The following is a 20,076-nucleotide window of genomic DNA, read 5'->3' as shown; positions in this document are numbered from 1 at the left end:
ACATCGCTCGGTTTATTTCACAACTAACCGAGAAATGTGACCCCATATTCTGTCTCCTTAAGAAACACAACCCTGGTGTTTGGGACGAGGAATGCCAGAAGACTTTCGACCAAGTTAAGCAATATTTGTCTAATGCCCCAGTGTTGACACCACCTAGTCCAGATAAGCCACTGATACTGTATTTGACGGTATTTGAAAATTCTATGGGATGCGTGCTTGGCCAAAACGATGAATTAGGAAAGAAAGAAAGAGTGATATATTACCTCAGTAAAAAGTTCACTGAGTATGAGACGAGATACTCGTTCATTGAAAAGTTATGTTGTGCCTTAATCTGGACAACCAAAAGACTAAGACAATACATGTTGTATCACACAGCTTGGCTAATCTCTAAAATGGATCCTCTGAAGTACTTGATGGAGTCGACTACTTTGAACGGGAGAATGGCCCGATGGAAAATTCTACTTTCTGAATTCGATATAGTCTATGTGAACCAGAAGGCTGTAAAAGGGAGTGCGATAACAGATTTCCTAGCTAGCAGAGCCCTAGAAGATTACGAGCCTCTGAACTTTGACTTCCCAAATGAAGATCTAATGTACATAGCAACCACTGAAGAAGACCCTCAAGAAGGTCATCCTTGGAAGCTAAACTTTGATGGAGCATCAAATGTCGTGGGTAACGGAATTGGGGCAGTCCTGGTATCCCCAAACGGAGCTCATTATCCCTTCACTAGTAAATTGGATTTTGACTGCACGAACAATATGGCAGAGTACGAATCATACATCACGGGAATTCGTGCGGCCATGGAGCGTAAAATTAAGGTGTTAGAAGTATACGGAGATTCTGCCCTAGTGATTTATCAACTCAAAGGTGAATGGGAGACAAGAGACCCCAAATTGATCAATTATCGAAGGTTGATCCTTGAGTTAATTAAAGAGTTTGATGATATTATCTTCTGCTACCTCCCGCGAGAAGAAAATCAGATGGCTGACGCCCTAGTAACTTTAGCCTCTATGATTAAGGTGAATAAGCAAGAAGATGTGAAACCAATCCAAATGAGCATTTATGAAGCTCCGGCTCATTGTTACAACCTCGAAGAAGAAGAAGAAAATGATGATCACCCTTGGAACCACGATATCCTGCGATATGTGAAGAATCGTGAGTACCCCGACCAAGCTACTGAGAATGAAAAAGGGACGTTGAGAAGACTGGCCAGTGATTATGTCTTGGACGGGGAGATCCTATACAAAAGAAGGAAGGATCAAGTACTGTTGAGATGTGTAGATGCTATTGAGGCTAAGAAAATCTTAGAAGAAGTCCATGAGGGCGTCTGTGGGACACACGCTAATGGTTTTACAATGGCTAGAAAAATTATGAGGTTCGGTTATTATTGGTCCACCATGGAAAAAGACTGTATTAACTATGCCAAAAGATGTCATAAGTGTCAAATCTATGGAGACAAGATTAATGTACCTCCTTCACCTCTGCATGTCATGACTTCACCATGGCCTTTCTCGATGTGGGGCATGGATGTGATTGGGCCAATTTCGCCAAAAGCTTCAAATGGGCATCGATTCATCTTTGTGGTCATTGATTATTTCACCAAGTGGGTGGAAGCCGCTTCATATGCTAATGTAACTAAATCGGTAGTTAGCAAGTTCCTAAAAAAGGAAATCATTTGTTGATATGGAATGCCAGAAAGGATCATATCTAACAACGCATTGAATTTGAACAACAGCACAATAGCAGACGTCTACAGTCAGTTCAAGATCAGACACCACAACTCGTCACCGTATCGCCCGAAAATGAACGGTGCAGTTGAGGCAGCTAATAAAAACATTAAGAAGATTGTGGGGAAAATGACTGAGACTTATAAAGACTGACATAAAAAGTTACCATTTGCCCTCTATGCTTATCGAACGTCTGTCAGGACTTTCACCGGGGCAACTCCTTTTTCATTGGTCTATGGAATGGAGGCAGTTTTACCTATTGAGGTCGAGATTTCTTCCCTCAGAGTTTTGTCAGAAGTAAAGTTAGATGAAGCAGAATGGATTCAGTCACGAGACGATCAGTTGAATTTGATTGAAGAAAAGAGGCTAAGGGCTATCTGTCATGGTCAGATGTGCCAAAAGCGAAAGATGCGAGCTTACAATAAAAAAGTTCGTCCCGAAGAATTCCACGAGGGAGATCTAGTATTGAAAAAGATCCTGCCCATACAAAAGGATTTCAGAGGAAAATGGATGCCTAATTGGGAAGGACCTTATGTGGTAAAGAAAGTCTTTTCTGAAGGAGCATTGATATTGGCCGAAATGGATGGCAAGAATTTACCCAATCCTGTAAATTCAGATTCGGTTAAGAAATACTTCGCCTAAAAAAAAAGGGAGAGGCCAAGGTGAAAACCAGCAAACGGCGCCTTGAGGCCAAAGGAGGTTTGAGTTGAAAACCCAAAAAGGGCGGCTCAAATTTGGATCAAAGTGGGGCATACAGCAGTCTTGTTATGCCTAAATTAGCAATGAAGGAGTATGCTACATCTCGGGGTATTTACAAGGGTACTCTAGATCCCCTAAGCACATATTGGGCAAAAAGGGAGTTCTCAAGAAGTTCGTACAGAGAAGCTCACGCTGCGATATCTGGGGTACCTATTTTCTTTTTATTCATTTTGTATTCCAGCAATGTTTGTTGTCTATGATTAATCTATTCCCTTCAATTTTGTTTCTGAGAAATTTCATTCCTGTCATTGTTATGATCTTTTCCAAGCATTTTGCATGGAAATGATGATTAATGGACTAAAGTCATTTCCGCAAAAAGAGTTCTGCATATTACTCTGAAAGCTTCTAAATAGTATAGGAACCTGAAACAGGGCTATTATTTAGAACTAACCAAACTTAAAGATTGGAAATATTTGAGAAGAAAGAGTTTAAATTGGGACTACCTCTTCGGGTTTTCTGATCTAAGCTGAACAAGAAGACAGGGTACCGTTTCAATGAAAGAACCTTGATGAACAAAGAGCAATGACAACCTAAATTTTAAAAGGGGATTCATGCTCATAACATGCTGCACTCATGCATTTACAGATCATTCACAGCGTATCTAGTTAGGAACATTTGATTCATTTCGATCATAGCATCCTAATTCTTTGGCATAAGCATAAATACATGGAACTAATTCTACAAGTCATGTCCCTAGAATCAGTGAATTCACAAGCCTTAACCCCCTAAACAATAGAGTAACGGGCTGAAGATTTACAGATCTTAACCCTTTAAGTAGTAGGGAAACAGATCAAAAGCGAAGGGTCTTAAACCCCTAAGCAGTAGGGTAACAGACCGAAATACAGATCTAACCCCCTAAGCAGTAGGGAAAGGGATCAAAGGCAACGGACCTTAAACCCTTAAGCAGTAGGGAAACATATCGAAGGTGATGGGCTTTAACCCCCTAAGTAGTAGGGTAGTAAGCTGAATTTACAGACCTTAAACCCCTAAGCAGTAGGGTAACAGGTTGAATCTACAGATCTTAACCCCCTAAGCAGTAGGGAAACAGATCAAAGGTGACAAGCCTTAACCCCCTAAGCAGTAAGGTAATAGGTTGAAGATTTGCAGATCTCATCACCCTAAGCAGTAGGGAAACAGATCGAAGCTATGAATCCATTCTCCCTGAAATGGCGTTGGAGCGGCTCGAAGCCACAACAGATCTCCTTGAAGTTTCAGCTGAGTAGATTGAAGTCACATGTCTTATCTCCCTGAAGTTGTAGTGGAGCAGACTGAAGATAGCAAATCTTATTTCCCTAAAGTTACAGTCGAGCAGACTGAAGATAGCAAATCTTATTTCCCTGAAGTTGCAGTAGAGCAGACTGAAGATAGCAAATCTTATTCCCCTGAAGTTGCAGTAGAACAGATTGAAGCTATAAATAAACAGATCTTATCTCTCTGAAGTCGCAATAGAGCAGATCAAAACAAACCTTATCTCACTAAAGCTGCAGTGAAGTAGTGGAGTGGATTAAAGCAACATGAGGTATTAGGCTGAATGATGTTACCTAAAGAAGAGGAGCACCAAAGAAGTCAAGACTCGACGTGGCTGGGCCAAACGGATCTTTCTTAAGAGTCTTTGCTTTATTCTCGTTACACGACAACAAGCAAAGAGGGGCAACTGTACATATTTTCTCATTACTTAGTTATTTACTTATTTCCTCATTACTTAGTTATTTACGTTTCTTATTCACTCATATTTTCGTTATTATTAGGCTTTAGGCATTATGTTTATTCGTTTATTCATATGTGTCTCAATATATATACAAATTTATATTATTCGTCATTATTATTATTTATATCATCTCCTCTGTTATTATTATTATGCATGTCAATCCTGCGATTTTTTTCTCATTTCACCATGTGATTATGATTACGTTGGTCCTTTACTCGACGCATATAATTGTGTTTTCCAAAATAAAACAAGTTTCGTATTTAGACAATTTGAGAAAATTGTGCCCTAACTTACTGGGTTTCGGTTTTTCTCATTTAATCTAAATAATGACATAATCCTATAAATCACATTATGTTTTTACTCGATGCCTGAAAATAATTCTGATATGCCGTATTTGGTAATTCGAGACAATCGTGCCCTAACTTACTGGGCTTCGATTTTTCTCATTTAACCTAAATAACGGAATACTCTTTTAAATCGCTATACGAGTTTTGAAAAATGCTTATTCTCGGAGATATGAAGCGTTGTGCCCTAACTTACTGGGTATGACATTTTGTCACCTCGAAATAAGAATTTGTTTTAAAATAAAGGCAATATTCGGTGCTTGAGAATTCGAGAAAATGTGCCATAACTTACTGGGTTTCGATTTCTCTCGTTTACTCTAAATAATCGAATATCCTTTTAATAAATTAAAATACGCAAATTTTATATAAAAGGCAAGCTCGCTCTCGAAAATTCAAGATGTCGTGTCCTAACTTACTGGATATGACATTTCATATTTTGAGACGAGAAGGTCTTTAACACTTGAGCTTTTTTATAAAGAAGGATCGTATTTCAAAAGTCTTTCAAGTTTTCAATCTTCGACATTAAGTCACTAATTAATCAACTAGGTACCAATTTTGGGCGTATCGAGGGTGCTAACCCTTCCTCATACGTAATCGACTCCCGAACTCATTTTCTGATTTTTTGTAGACCAAAAAAATTATTATCGTTTTAGTAAATCTTAACTTTTATTAAAGTGATTAATTTAAGGTGACCCGATCACACCTCATCAAAAAGGATTGGTGGCGACTCTCGTTCTTTCATTTTCAAATATAAGTCGATTCCCGTTTTTCAAAAAAATGGTTACGACAGTTAGTATCCAGTGGGCCATACAAATAAGCTGTTACTACATCCATTAGGCGTAAATCTAGCCCTTCTCTTATAGCCAAACTTATCAAAAATCTAAGTGTAGTTGCATCCACCATAGGAGAATGTCTCCTCATAATCAATTCCAGGTCTTTGTGAGAATCCTTGTGCAACTAAACGTGCTTTAAACGAAATTTATTGAGCTTTAAAGATATTTGCCAAAATGGATATCATATTGAGACTTTAAACAAAGGAAATTGTGAATTCCTTCAAATTACGAGTATTGCTCAAGGCAATAAACAAATTGTTGAGAAATTGCCTGCATTCTTTACTGATTTGTACTACACAAAGATCAGTTCTATAGAAACACATGCTATAGTAAACCAGAAGTTTACTGATGACTTTGTTCTTTGGCATGACCGGTTAGGCAATCCCGGTTCAATAATGATGTGAAAAATAATTGAAAATTCATGTAGACATTCATTAAAGAGCCAGCAGATTCTTCAAAACATTACATGTGTTGCATGTTCACTGAGGAAATTAATAATCCGACCATCACCAGCTAAGATAAATAACGAACCACTTACTTTTCTTGAGCGAATTCAAGGGGATATATGTGGGCCTATACATTCCCATGTGGACCATTTAGGTACTTTATGGTTTTAATCGATACATCGAGTAGATGGTCTCATGTATCTTTGTTATCAATTCGCAACCTGGCGTTTGCGAGATTGTTTGCTCAATTGATTCGATTACGAGCCCATTTCCCAGATTTTCCTATTAAGACCATCCATCTTGATAATGCTGGTGAATTTACTTCTCAGTCTTTTAATAACTATTGCATGTCCATTGGAATAAGTGTTGAACATCCTGTAGCTCATGTTCATACACAAAATGGTCTAGCAGAATCTTTAATAAAACGACTTCAATTGATAGCAAGGCCATTACTTATGAAGTCAAAACTCCCAATCACTGCTTGGGGACATGCAATTTTACATGCAGCTGCATTAATTCGCATCAGGCCAACAAGTTATCATAAAGTCTCCCCCTTACAAATAGTTCATGGTCAGGAACCAAATATTTCCCATGTAAGAACATTTGGATGTGCCGTATATGTTCCAATTGCTCCACCACATAGAACTAAGATGGGACCTCAAAGAAGGTTGGGTATATGTGTTGGATTTGAATCCCTATCCATAATTAAATATCTAGAACCATCTACAGGGAATCTATTTACGGCTCATTTTGCAGATTGTCATTTTGACGAGTTAAATTTTCCAATATTAGGGGGAGAAATCAAACAGCTGGATAAGAAAATTAGTTAGAAAGAGTTGTCATTAGCTCATCTTGATCCTCGAACTAAGCAATGTGATTTAGAAATTCAAAAGATTATTCATTTACAAAGTTTAGCTAATGAACTGACAGACGCATTTTCTGACCCAAAGAAAGTGACTAAGTCACATATACCAGCTGTGAATGCTCCAACAAAACTTGATTTCCTAGAAGGACAAAATCTAGTTGCTATTGAGTCTAATACACGCCTGAAGCGTGGTAGACCAATTGGTTCTAAAGATAAGAATCCTCGAAAAAAGAAATGAGCAAAGATTAATGATGGCGAAATCAAAGAAAAAATGATTATACCGGGATCTCCTGTAGAGATTATAGACATGACTGGAAGAATAGTTTCAGAAGAAAATCAGGTACCTGACAATGAAGAGATCTCTATTGATTATGTCATGTCCGGTATAAAATGGAACCGAAATCAAATCGACGTCGATGATATTTTTGCATGCAATGTAGCACTAGATGTTATAAATAATAAAGAGGATTATGAACCAAAATCGATTGAGGAATGTAAACAAAGAAATGATCGGCCAAAATAGAAAGAAGTAATTGAAAATGAATTGAAATCGCTAGCGAAAAGAGAAGTGTTTGGACCTGTAGTCCGTATACCTACAGGTGTGAAACCAGTGGGATACAAATGGGTTTTTGTGCGAAAAATAAATGAAAAGAGTGAAATTGTAAGGTATAAAACACGTTATCAGCTCGAGTCTCTAATACAAGACATCACTGGAAATAACTATTTATCATGGGTACTAGATGTTGAAATTCACTTAGATGCAAAGGGTCTTGGTGAGATTATTAAGGAGGGAAATAAAGAAAGTACACAAAATAAGGCCAAGACCATGATTTTTCTTTGCCATCACCTCCATGAAGGTCTAAAGACCGAATATTTGACTGTTAAGGACCCTCAAATTCTTTGGGCCAATCTAAAGGAAAGATATGACCACCAGAAAACTGTGATTTTGCCTAAAGCTCGTTATAAGTGGCTGAATTTAAGATTGCAAGATTTTAAGTCTGTTAGTGATTATAACTCGGCCATGTTCAGAATCACTTCACAATTGAATTTATGTGGAGAGAAGATTACTGATGCAGAAATGTTAGAAAAAACATATTCAACTTTCCATGCAAATAATATTGTCCTGCAGACACAATATCTTGAAAAAAGCTTCCAGAAATATTCTGAATTAATTTCTTGTCTCCTAGTGGCGGAGTAAAACAACGAGCTGCTAATGAAAAACCATGAATTACGCCCAACTGGCTCTGCTGCATTCCCTGAAACGAATGTGAGTTTACACAATGGGCAAGAATTAAAAGAAACACACCATGCAAATAGTAGTGTGCGTGGCTGTGGTCGTGGCCGAGGGCGTGGCCGCGGACATAGATATGGATATGGTCGAGGTGGTCATTTTAAAAATTCACATTCTTACCAAAAGTTGGATCATAAAAATGGTAACAGGGAAGAGAAAGAAAAAGGTGAAAATGTGACTAATGTATGCTATCGTTGTGGAGGAAAAGGACATTGATCTCGTGTGTGTCGCACACAAAAGGATCTAGTTGATCTTTATCAACAGTCCATAAAACAGAAGGGAAAGAAAGTAGAAACCAATCTTGTGTATAAAGATGGCGAAAGTGATTTTGATGATGGCAATGCAACCCATTTAGAAGTGGCTGATTTTCTTTCTACCCCTGAAGGAAATTATTAAGGCCACAAATTTTGATAAATAATAAAATAAACCTCTATTACTCTATGTTTCATTTAGCAACTTTAATAATGATGTTATGACCTTTACTAGTGCTATGTTTTATGTGATAATTTTGTTTAATAGACCTTTTAGTAAATTGAACTTTGAATACCTGTTTTCACCATTATGTGTGACATTTTGTGGTTATTTTGTTTCTTTGAAGAATATTATCTCGTAAAGGCAATCAGCTATGAATGGTGAAAATATATGTCTAGCAGACAGTGCAACTACTCACACCATATTGAAAGACAATAGATATTTTTCTCATTTAATAATGAAAGAAGAAAGTGTGAGCACTATATCTGGTAGTACAACTATTATAGAAGGCTCCGGAAGAGCAATTATTTTATTACCAAGGGGAACAAAAATTGAAATTATTAATGCATTATACTCCCCCTACTGGAAATAACTATTTATCATGGGTACTAGATGCTGAAATTCACTTAGATGCAAAGGGTCTTGGTGAGACTATTAAGGAGGGAAATGAAGAAAGAGTGTACAGAGAATGTAAAAGAGAGAGTGTATCTTCTTTTTTATATATATTTTTCATGAGTACATGAGCCCCATATATATAGGGGTTAAAAGTAACTCTCTAATTATTATAGGGCATGTAAAGGGTCATAACATTTTATCTCCCATATTAATGGGGTACAGGAAAAGTCTCATAACTTATGGGGTATAGGAAAAGTTTTATAACTTATGGGGTTGATAATGACATCCACATAAATATTTCATAACAAGAATCAAGTTTTGCTCCTCTAGTTTTGGCTTGTACTATTGCATGCCAGCTTGTATGGGTTGATACAAAATTTTTATATTTTAAATCTACCTTTCTTTGTTTATAATTACATTTAAAATTAAAATATAGTTGTTAAATTAAGTTATTGAATGTTAATTAATAATTTTAAAACTTACATTTAAATATAAATATATTTACGTGGATGTATTTGAGATTTATTATGTGTATATATAATATATAATATATAATTTATTTGTAAAAAAATAATATATGATTTATTAATAAACTAAAAATTAGACAATTAAAATATATATCTGAAAAATATTTAAATGCATAAAGAACTAAAAATTAGATTATAAATATATATATGTGAAAATTATTTTAAAACATTGATGAACTCGAAATGGTACAACAAAACATATAGATACTGGTATGTACCAATGTCAAGATAAAAATTGCACGCCCACCAGTCCCATACTAATTACCTTCAATACAAACAAAGTATAAATAGTAGACGTTCAAATAATTACACATGGCAACAATGAATGATGAGTCTTAAATTTAGATACTCATAAGGGGTGAATTTAAAGAGACAATTAGAGGGCTTGCTTCTCTCTCCAAAATGAAAAATTGATAATTTAATCCATTCGTAAATAATAAATAATAAATAATAAAATTGTATTTTGACTCTAAAATAAAAATAAAAATAATAATTTTAATTATAATAAAATTATATATATATTAATAAACTATAAAATTATATTTTAATATCTTATAAATTTATAATTAAATTCCAATTTCTTAAAAGAATTAAATTCTGCAAAAATTCTTTATTTTTATTAACTATGCCAAAATTTGCAATTAATTGCCGTAATTATTACATCTTATGCATTGAATCCTATTGAGATTTTACATCTTATATTTCTCTCAATACATGAAAAAACATGTGAATTTGGGAGTGTAACTGCAATTGTATGTAATTTTATCCTGGTTGAAATTTTAAATATTAGATTTAACTGTTAATATTATTTTTTTTAATTGTGAGATTTTAAAATAAATAGTAATTTATTTAATAGTAATGTAATTAAAAAAAAGATGTTGCCATTAACTTAAATTTAATAAAAAAAATTAATAGTATGAATAATTGAACCCGAAATTTTAAATCTGAAAAGTAAAAGGATTAAATTCATGAAATATAAATATTTTGTATTTTTATAATTTTTATTTTTTTATATTATATAATTTATAACCCATAAAAATTAAACCTATAGTAATATATAATACTAATATAATTTAAATATTAAAAAAATAAAGATAACTATATATAAAACTATAATAAATAAAAAAATTATACAATAAATTAAAATAAATATAAATATATTTTTAAAAAAATAATATTGACAAACTTAAAATGATTTTAAATTAATTCAAAATATAAGTAAGTTCTACAAAATTGTAAGTTTATATTTCGAATCGAATCGAAATAAATTTAAACAAATATAAAATATATTTTAAACCCACCAATAAAAACCTTTACATGAAAGTGAATGCAGACAAAATGAAATTAATTGCAATAATGGTTACATCTAATGCATGAAATCCTGTTGAGATTTTGTTGTTTAATTTTCCACTCAAAACATGAGAAGGGTGTGAATTTGGAAGTGTAACTGCCAAATTTAGACCAATCACCTTATATGGCAATTCCAACCACCACTCCTTAATGCAACCCCACTTATTTTTACACATTTAAAATATATATATTTCCTTTATTTGACAAAATAAAAATAATTGTTCCAAATTATGGTAATATTTAATAATGTTATTTTATTTATTATACATAGCCCATTATTGGATTATGATTTTTTAATCAATTTTTTTTTAAATTTTTAAATTATTATTTAATATATTAAAAACTTAACAATTACATTTATTAAGGACTTAGCACTAAGCATTTGAACCTAATAAATCCTAATAAATGAACTCTCAAGCATATTATAAATATATAAATAATTAACAATACCAAAAATAACTCTCATTGAACTTAACAGGAATCATCTCTATGGAAATTATTTCATCTCTTTTTCTTCTTCTTTCGATTTCCTTCAACTACATAGGTCATTGGAATCTTGTTTTTGCCGACGACACATTGATTAAAACACAATGCCATAATGCGGAAGTTCCCGAAGCCTGCATACAATGCGTAAAATCCGATCCCCGAAGCCAATCAGCTGATAAAGTAGGCATTGCCGCCATTGTCATAACTTGTATAAGCAATAAAGCTGTGACCTTGGAAAGCAACATGACGATTCTAGCTTCGAGCGTTCACGGTAAAGACTTGAAATTGGTTCTCCAAGATTGCCAGAAAGAGCTTTCCGACGCAAAAACCAATTTGACTACTGCGATGGATCGGTTGAAGAACAAAGATTACGATCAAACCAATTATTTAGTGAATCATGCGCTCCAGAAAGAGTTTGATTGTAAGAAAAATGTGGGGGATTTGCAATTTACACTTCCTACTACTGTATTGAATGACATGACGCTTTATGAGGAACTTTCGGAAGCAGCAATGAGAATAATTGATAGGTTTTTATGAATGTAAAAAAATGAAATGAAATAAAATAAAAACATTATATTTGTTGAATAATCTTATATATAATTTATTTTATCTCTTTTTTTATTTTTAATTATATTTTTTGGATCCTGTGTTGATATAAGGTCAAGCAAACTTTTTTTTTAATTATTATTTGATATATTAACGAAATCGCTTTTGAACTTTATAAAAATAAAAAATATTCAAGGTCAAGGGTAAAATAAAAAATTTTTTAGGGGTTAAAATTAAATTGTAATTTTTATGATGGGAAAAATGTAATAGTCTATATCTTTATAATTTTTAAAGGATTAAATAATTTTTTTTTTATATTTTTAGAGGCTAAAGTGCAACTTTACCTTTAATAATTTAAATTTTAAAAAAAAATTAAATGTCTAAATGAAAAATTTTCCATTTTAGGAAGGCCGGAGCCCCTACCAGTCCTAGTTTCGCCCCTGGTCAAGGTGACTTATTTATTTAATATTTACTTTTTCTTAAAATATTGATTTAAGAAATATAATATTTTTTCACTTGGAAAATTAACAAACTTCACTGTATCAACTAATATTTATAAACCAAATGGTTGTATATTTAAGGATAATTATGTTATTTAACTTTTATAAAAAAGTTAAATAATAAAAAAGTGAAAGATAAAAAAATTAAGAAAAATGAAGATTATTTGGTGGTTAAAGAAGTGATTAAATAAACACTAAAAATTTTATCACGTGCATATATACATGAAAATCATATATTTAGAATACATATTATTAATATCTATATATATATAATTGATGTAGGTAATAAATTGTGCATAATAAAATTAAAATATACAAAAAATAAATTAAAATTTTGGTTGAGCGTAAATTGAATATTTTGCAAACCCAATTGGCATGAGTTAAAATCTCATTATGTCCATTTTTTATTATTTTTAAAATAAAAAAATTAAAGTACCCTTAAATAATATGATTTATTATAAAAGGGCATCAAAGTAATTTTCTTAACAATGTAACTATATATTTACTAGCTTAAAATGTTTGACTGAGTCGGTGTCATAAGTCAACTGAATACTGACTCAATTAAAATATGATTAAAAAACAATTCTATTTAAAAATTAACAAATATTATGATTGGTATGTTTTTATATTTTATATAAAATCTATAGGAAAACAAATTAAAAAAATAAATTCATTTATTTATCATATATATAGTTATTTTCAATCATATATATAGTGGACCTGCCCATATAAAATATCACTAATTATTAATATACACTAAGCACTTAAATTAATAAATTATAGGCATAATAATTTATTTGCTCTATCAATTTTATAAAAAAATTATTTTAGTATATATTTTTTTTGTTTCTTTTAGTCTTTAAGTTTGCATTATTTATTAAATTACTAAAAAATGTATGGAAAAAAATCATATTTATTAACTTTACTGATGTGGCTTGCATGTGGATTGCCACATTAACAATTAATTAATTTATTAAAATTTTAAAAATTCAAAGAAACAAAGAATATTACAAAATTATTTAAAAAATTTAAAATTATTAAAATTATCAAAAAATATATAAAACTATTATTTAAAATATTTTTAACTTTTAAAAAATTAATTAATTGCTAACGTGATGTACACGTGTACTATAGTTAACAAACATTAACTTTTCTATCTATTTTTGAGTAATTTAATAAACAATACAAATTAAAAGGTTAAAAGAACCAAAAATAAATAAAGGGTTAAAATGATTTTTTAAAATATACTTAAATTCTATTAAATGAACTCTTAAGGGTTAAGATTCATATTCTAAGTATATAAATAATCAACACTACCACAAAGAGCTCCATATCAACTTAACAAAATCATCCATGGGAATTCTCTTGCCTCCTTACTATCTTACTCCTTTTCTCCTCCTTTTCATCTTTTTCAACAATGTCGACCAGCGAAACCTCGTTTTCGCCGACGATGCCCTGATTGAAACCCAATGTCACAATGCTGAAGTCCCCGAAACCTGCATAAAATGCATAAAATCCGATCCTCGAAGTCAATCTGCCGATAAAGTAGGCATTGCAGCCATCATCATAACTTGTCTAAGCAACAAAGCCACGACCTTGATAAACAACATGACGACTCTTGCTTCGGGCGCTCGCGACAAGTACTTGAAATTGGCTCTTCGAGGTTGCGGGAAAGGGTTTTACTATGCAAAAACCAATCTGACTGTTGCGACGAACCGATTGAAGGGGAAAGAATATGATCAAACGAATCTTCTGGTGAAACAAGCGCTCGAAGGAGAAGTTGTTTGTAAGATGAATGTGGGGGCTTTACGGTTTAACTTTCCAAATAGTGTCACGTTTGACATGGGAGTTTACGAGGAACTTTCAACTGCAGTAATGAGAATAGTTGATAGGTTTGTATGAGAGTGAAAAATGGAAAATAAAAATAAAAATAAAGCATTATATAAGATAATATTATATATTTCATTTGAATAAAAACTACATCTATTGAGTGTTTTTGTGTGTATTTATATGATCTAGTTATTGTTCATAAATGTGATGTCATAGATAAGTTTCATATATGTCTACATGTACCCTACTTTAGGTCTAACACATGTTTGTACGAATGGGAGTTTGCATATGTGATGGCATGTGAACCCAACATTGTGTGGTGTCATGCGCGAACTTGAAATATTAATTGTATAGAACTCGACCCGAACCCAGTCAAATTATGGGTCGATAATAGTGAATATCATAATAACCTTATTCTCTTATAGATATAATTTCCTATCCTTTGCATGTTAATTCAGAGGATTGATGGATTATTGTGAATTGATAAACAATTATTTTACATTTTTTTTCTTCAAAGATTTCAAAATTCACAAAAAATTCAGTGGCAAGTATAATTATTTAAAATTTTATTTCATGTCTTAATTAGACAATTTATTTGTACCTGCATCACATATAGTTTTGGCTATCAATGCTTTTATACATATTAGAGGAACCAGCCTATTAAGTATATTTTTTTTTCTTAATTCAGGTCCAGCTAGTCTAGCTTAAATTTCCAATAATAAAAATTTTATCCTAAGTATCATATAAATACTAATATAGAAGTACTATGTTGAAGCAAATTGGTGTCAGGCAAAGCATTTTGTAGGATGACAACTTTGGGATGATAAGAATAGGAAGGTAAAATTAGCATAAAGGCCTTGTAATAAAAGTCAGAGAAGTAAATTAGTTCCTATACATTAGATTAAAGTAGTTATTTTGTTAAATTTTTTTTATCAATTTCTACTTTTAAAAACTAATCTATGCATGGCAATGTAACGTACATGTGACACACCATATATCATTGTTTAGTTATTTTGCCAGATAAGCCAGTTTTAAACAATATAAATAAATGAAATTATTTTTAACAAAATTAACTAAATTGCACTTTAATCTAATGCACAGGAGTTAATTTATCCATTTTTTAGTAAAGGGAGCAAAATATAATTAAACTCCTAATGTAGAGGCCTCCATAGCACTTTTACGAAGAAGCAACAACTATTTTGTAATTTATTTTTGAATGTTGCATTATGCTTTAATATAAAAAATTGAAACACTTTTACAATTTTTTTTAAAATAATTAAAATATTTCTTCCATTAAATTATTTTTTGGTGTCACAAGAATACAATATATAAAAAGCGCACACAAAAAAAAAAGAAAGAGAAAACTAATAAGTAATAACAACAATTTTTGAGCAGAAATATTAAGTTTCTAATTAATATTTAAGAAATTTGAGATTAGAAAGACAATCAATCATAATTTCTTTAAACATTTGTGTTAATTAATATCTAACAATTATTACCCAAGACATTAGAATTTATAAACCCCATATAAAATTAATATGCCAAAACCATTAAATAAATAAAAAAATTTAATCTTGCATAAAAGTCTTAATCAATCACAACTGAAGCCATAATTTTAAATTTTCAATATTAATCAATAAATCTCGAAAAAAAATGTGTTGCCAAATGATGGAGATTAATTAAAAGTCTTAGAAAGATTGATTATCTACAACACAGAAAATGTCTTAAAGTTTTAGGGTGTCTATTAAAATTTTCAAATATTCAGGTGCTTAATAAGAATTTTCCACCCCTAATCACCTATCTAGTAAAAATGATAAGAGAAATTGAGAGAAGAGTGCTTAGAGGTGTGCATGTGCCGGGTCAGGCCGAGTTCAACTACAATTTCAGGCCCGTCTGCGAGGCCCAAGCTCTACCCGACCTTAAAAATGGTTCTAAAATTTTGTCTAAATCCAACCCGGATAAAAATACTAAAACTCGGGCTTTACCCGACCCACCCAAATTAATTTTTATATTATTTTAAAAAATATATAATATATCAAAAATACTAAAAACATCAAAATAAATTTTTCTCAACAAATTGAAAATAAATTTTTAAAAGTATATATACTTAAATAACACTAAGATAGATGCAACTTAACAAGCAAATGCCTCTAAAATAATAACAAAATTAACAATAAAATAAGTTTTATATAATATTCAAATATTAACAACAAAATAGTAGCAACATAATAGTAAAATGATAGCAAAATAGGGAGAAAACAACAACAAAAATTAAAAAACAAAAAAAAGAATATTTTTTTGTCATTTAGTGAATTCAGACTGGGTCGGGCAGGGCGAAAAATGCCTTACCCGAGGCCTGGCTGTTTTTTAAAAGGGCCTTATTTTTTTTGTCGAAGCCCATTCTCTAGCTTATATTTTTGCCCAAACCCTCCACATGTCGGGCGGCCCGGCCCATGAATAGGTCTAAGAGTGCCAAATGTTGAAAGAAAAAAGGTCAAGAATTTTTGAGGTTTTAATAGGGACAATGTGAAGAGGTAGGCAAAGACTTTTACCCTCAAAATTGATAAATTTTAATTTAACCCCTTTAAAAATTACAAAGTTTTAATTCAATTATTAAGAGTACACTTTAAACCCTTCAAATTTCATACATTCAATTTTGACCCCTCCAAAATTTATAATTCAACCACACCTCTTAAGAAAAATCTCTTTTTCTTTCAAATTTCTTTATGAAATAAATTAACCACAAACATTCAATCACTTTCCTCCTAATTTGATCCATGCACCTCAATAAAGGAAAATTGAGTATCAATTATTGATGTTGCATTATCCTATATATGTTGTTATATGTGTCACTTAGTAGAATTTTGGATGTAATATTTTACTTCTAAAACAATAAATTTAAGATATTTTTGAGTTTTGTCTTTTCTATTTATAGTAAATAAACTTGCTCTAATGTAACTCCAATCATCTATAGACGGAAAGTTTATTGTAAACAAATTAAACACGTATTTCCCAATATGTTTATTGTAATTATGTACATAATAATTGTTATATATACCCATTGTTTCCATTCATTTTAGATCATTTACTTCTAAATGTCGATAATCAAAAACATTTTTTAAAAATAATTGACGATATTCTATTTTTTTTATTTATATTAAACATTATTTACGAACTGTGGTATGAATTTAAGAGGGGTAAACTCATTTGAGTTGAATATCAATATATATATAAATATATATTAACAATCTCATTATAAGTTCTGATCATATTTGCTTTTTTTTGACACAATGTCTAAAATTACCTATAGCTCTTCTTCAACCCATAAATAAGATGATAATACTTTTCAATGCACTTAAACCCTCATCCTCCTACATTGGCAACAATACTCATGCCAATTGAGCTAAGACTCTATTGGCAATATTGATATATACTTAGATAGGATAAAGATTATACTTGGATAGCGCACCTAATTAATAACCCAAATAATCGAATCTAAATTATCACTTGCGAAGTATTGAATAAAGATGTCCATGGTTGAATCGTGAGATGATTTTCAAAGACAATCCGAAAAATTTTGCCAAAATGCTATCCATGAACGTGAATGCATGGTTTTCAAATATGATGTTGAAATATCCTATATATGTTGTTATATAAAAAAGCAACGTAATAACTTTTCATTAGCTGTTGTTTGGTAATTGTCCCTTTCGCTGACATTTTGCTTATAAATCAAGAAAATTAATTTTAGGAGTAAACTGTTAAAATAGTCAGTTCTATTTGACTCAGATTATATTTTAGTCATTTATGTTTGAAATGTTACGTTTTAGTTACTTACGTTATTGTATTGTAATATTTTTGTCACTGAGCCGTTAGTTATCATTAATTAATTCAAATTTTTAAATACTAATTACAAATATTTAATGGTTATATTTAAATATTTAAAATATAGTTTATATATTCTAATTAAATTTTATAAATAATTAAAATTTATTGCTTAAAAATATTTAAAATTTATATTTCATATATTAAAATATTAACAACAAGTTATATAATAATTTTTTTTATATTCTTACTAAAATTTAATAATATTAACTAATTTAAATATTATTTAAATGCATATTTGTTAGTTGATAAAAACATGTCTAAAATGGACATTTTATTTCTCAAAAGCATCTTTTGACAGTAATGCTAAACACTTAATTTTTAAACCAAACTGTTCAAAAGCACTTCTCAAGAGTATTTTTCCACAACACTTTTTAAAAACAATTTTCAAAAACATTGCAAAACTAGCCCTAATAACAAAGAAACTTCGGTGTATCCATTATTTAAAAACAACGTCTCCCCTATAGCCCCATAAAATACTTCTTTCTTATAGCGCACCTAATAACCCAAATAATCGAATCCAAACTATCACTTGCAAAGTATTGAATAAAGATGTCCATGATTGAATTGTGAGATAATTTTCAAAAAACAGTTTGGTTCAATTATGATAAAAGGAAAATTTTGCCCAAATGCTATCCATGAACGTGAATGCATAAAATTTTCATTAGTTGTTGTTTGGTAATTGTCCCTTTCGCCCACATTTCGCAAATTAATTTTAGGGGTAAACTGTTAAAATAGTCACTTTTATTTACCTCAAGTTATATTTTAGTCACTTATGTTTGAAATGTTACGTTTTAGTCACTTACATTATCGTAGTGTAACATTTTTGTCACTGAGCCGTTAGTTCTCATTAACAGTATAGCGGTAAACTGACGTGGCACGTTAAATCATCATTTCAAACAAAAAAAAATTAGGTTAAATTCTACAATTGGTCCCTATATTTTTTTCATTTTGAGCAATTTAATTTTTTTTCTTTTGTGTTCTTTTAACTTTCTTTTTTTTTTCCATTTTCTTCTGCTTCTCCATGGTTTCCTCCCTTCTCCATTTATTTTAATGTAGTTTTTCTATGTTTTCCATTTGTTAGAACTAGTCCACAAACTCGCCTCACTCGAAAAAATTAAATTGTTCAAAAATATAAAAGTATAGGGACTAGTTTTAACAAATAAAAAATATAGAAAGACAACATTAAAAGAAATAGAGAATGGAGGAAAATAGAGGGAAAAGTAGAAGAGAATGAAAAATAAAGGAAAGCTAAAAGAAAATAAAATAAAAAATAAATTACGCAAAACGAAAAAAATATGGAAACCGATTGTATAAATTAATCTAAAATGATGATTTAACGTGCCATGTCAGTTTACCGTTACACCGTTAACAGAAATTAATGACCCAGTGACTAAAATATTCAACGCAATAACGTGAGTAGAGGTGATCATGGGCCGGGCCGGGCCAGGCCAAGACAAAATTTTAGGCCCGTCTACTAGGCCAGGGCCCGGCCCGGCCCGAAATATGGGCCTAAAATTTTGTCCAAGTCCGGCCCGAAATAAAATTACTAAGCCCGAGCCCGGCCCGGCCCATATTAATTTTTTTCTTATTTTATTAAATAAAAAAAATTAAAAAATATAATAAATCAAATATATTTAAAAACATAAAAACAAATATTAAAACAAATAAAAATAATACTAAAATAATTCTTAAAACAATACACAAATTACCAATATAATAAAAAATAGTTATATTAAAAATTTAAAATAATTTAAAAAAATAAAAATATATATTAATATATAATTCGGGTCGGGCCGGGCCGGGCCCCTGCCAAAAAACTCTTACCCGAGGCTCGGCCCGTTTTTTAAACGGGCCTCATTTTTTTGCCCAAGCCCATTTTTTGAGCGGGCCTTCTGGCCGGGCCGGGCCGCCCGGCCCGCCCATGATCAGCTCTAAACGTAAGTGAATAAAACATAACATTTTCAAAATAAGTGACTAAAATGTATTATGAGGTAAACAAAAGTGACTATTGTGATACTTTGTCCTAATTTTATTTTGTGAGTTTTGCATTTCTATTTGGGTTAAACAAGAAAAAGGAAAGTATATTTTGGTATAAGGTTTGAGCTAAACTTT

General features: G+C 31.2%; 1 protein-coding gene across 1 annotated transcript; it reads left to right on the top strand.

Annotated features, from left to right (window-relative positions):
• Positions 1-13,564: 13,564 nt before the first annotated feature.
• Positions 13,565-14,254, top strand: LOC121209402 (cell wall / vacuolar inhibitor of fructosidase 2). The gene has a single exon (XM_041080020.1). The coding sequence runs from the start codon at positions 13,603-13,605 to the stop codon at positions 14,149-14,151; it is 549 nt and encodes a 182-aa protein (XP_040935954.1). The 5' UTR covers positions 13,565-13,602; the 3' UTR covers positions 14,152-14,254.
• Positions 14,255-20,076: the final 5,822 nt, after the last annotated feature.

The sequence above is a fragment of the Gossypium hirsutum genome, chromosome A11 (genome assembly GCF_007990345.1).
Source record: "Gossypium hirsutum isolate 1008001.06 chromosome A11, Gossypium_hirsutum_v2.1, whole genome shotgun sequence".
Lineage (NCBI taxonomy): Eukaryota > Viridiplantae > Streptophyta > Magnoliopsida > Malvales > Malvaceae > Gossypium > Gossypium hirsutum.
The sequence above is the reverse complement of the archived record's forward strand: the minus strand, read 5'-3'. Positions and strand labels throughout refer to the sequence as shown.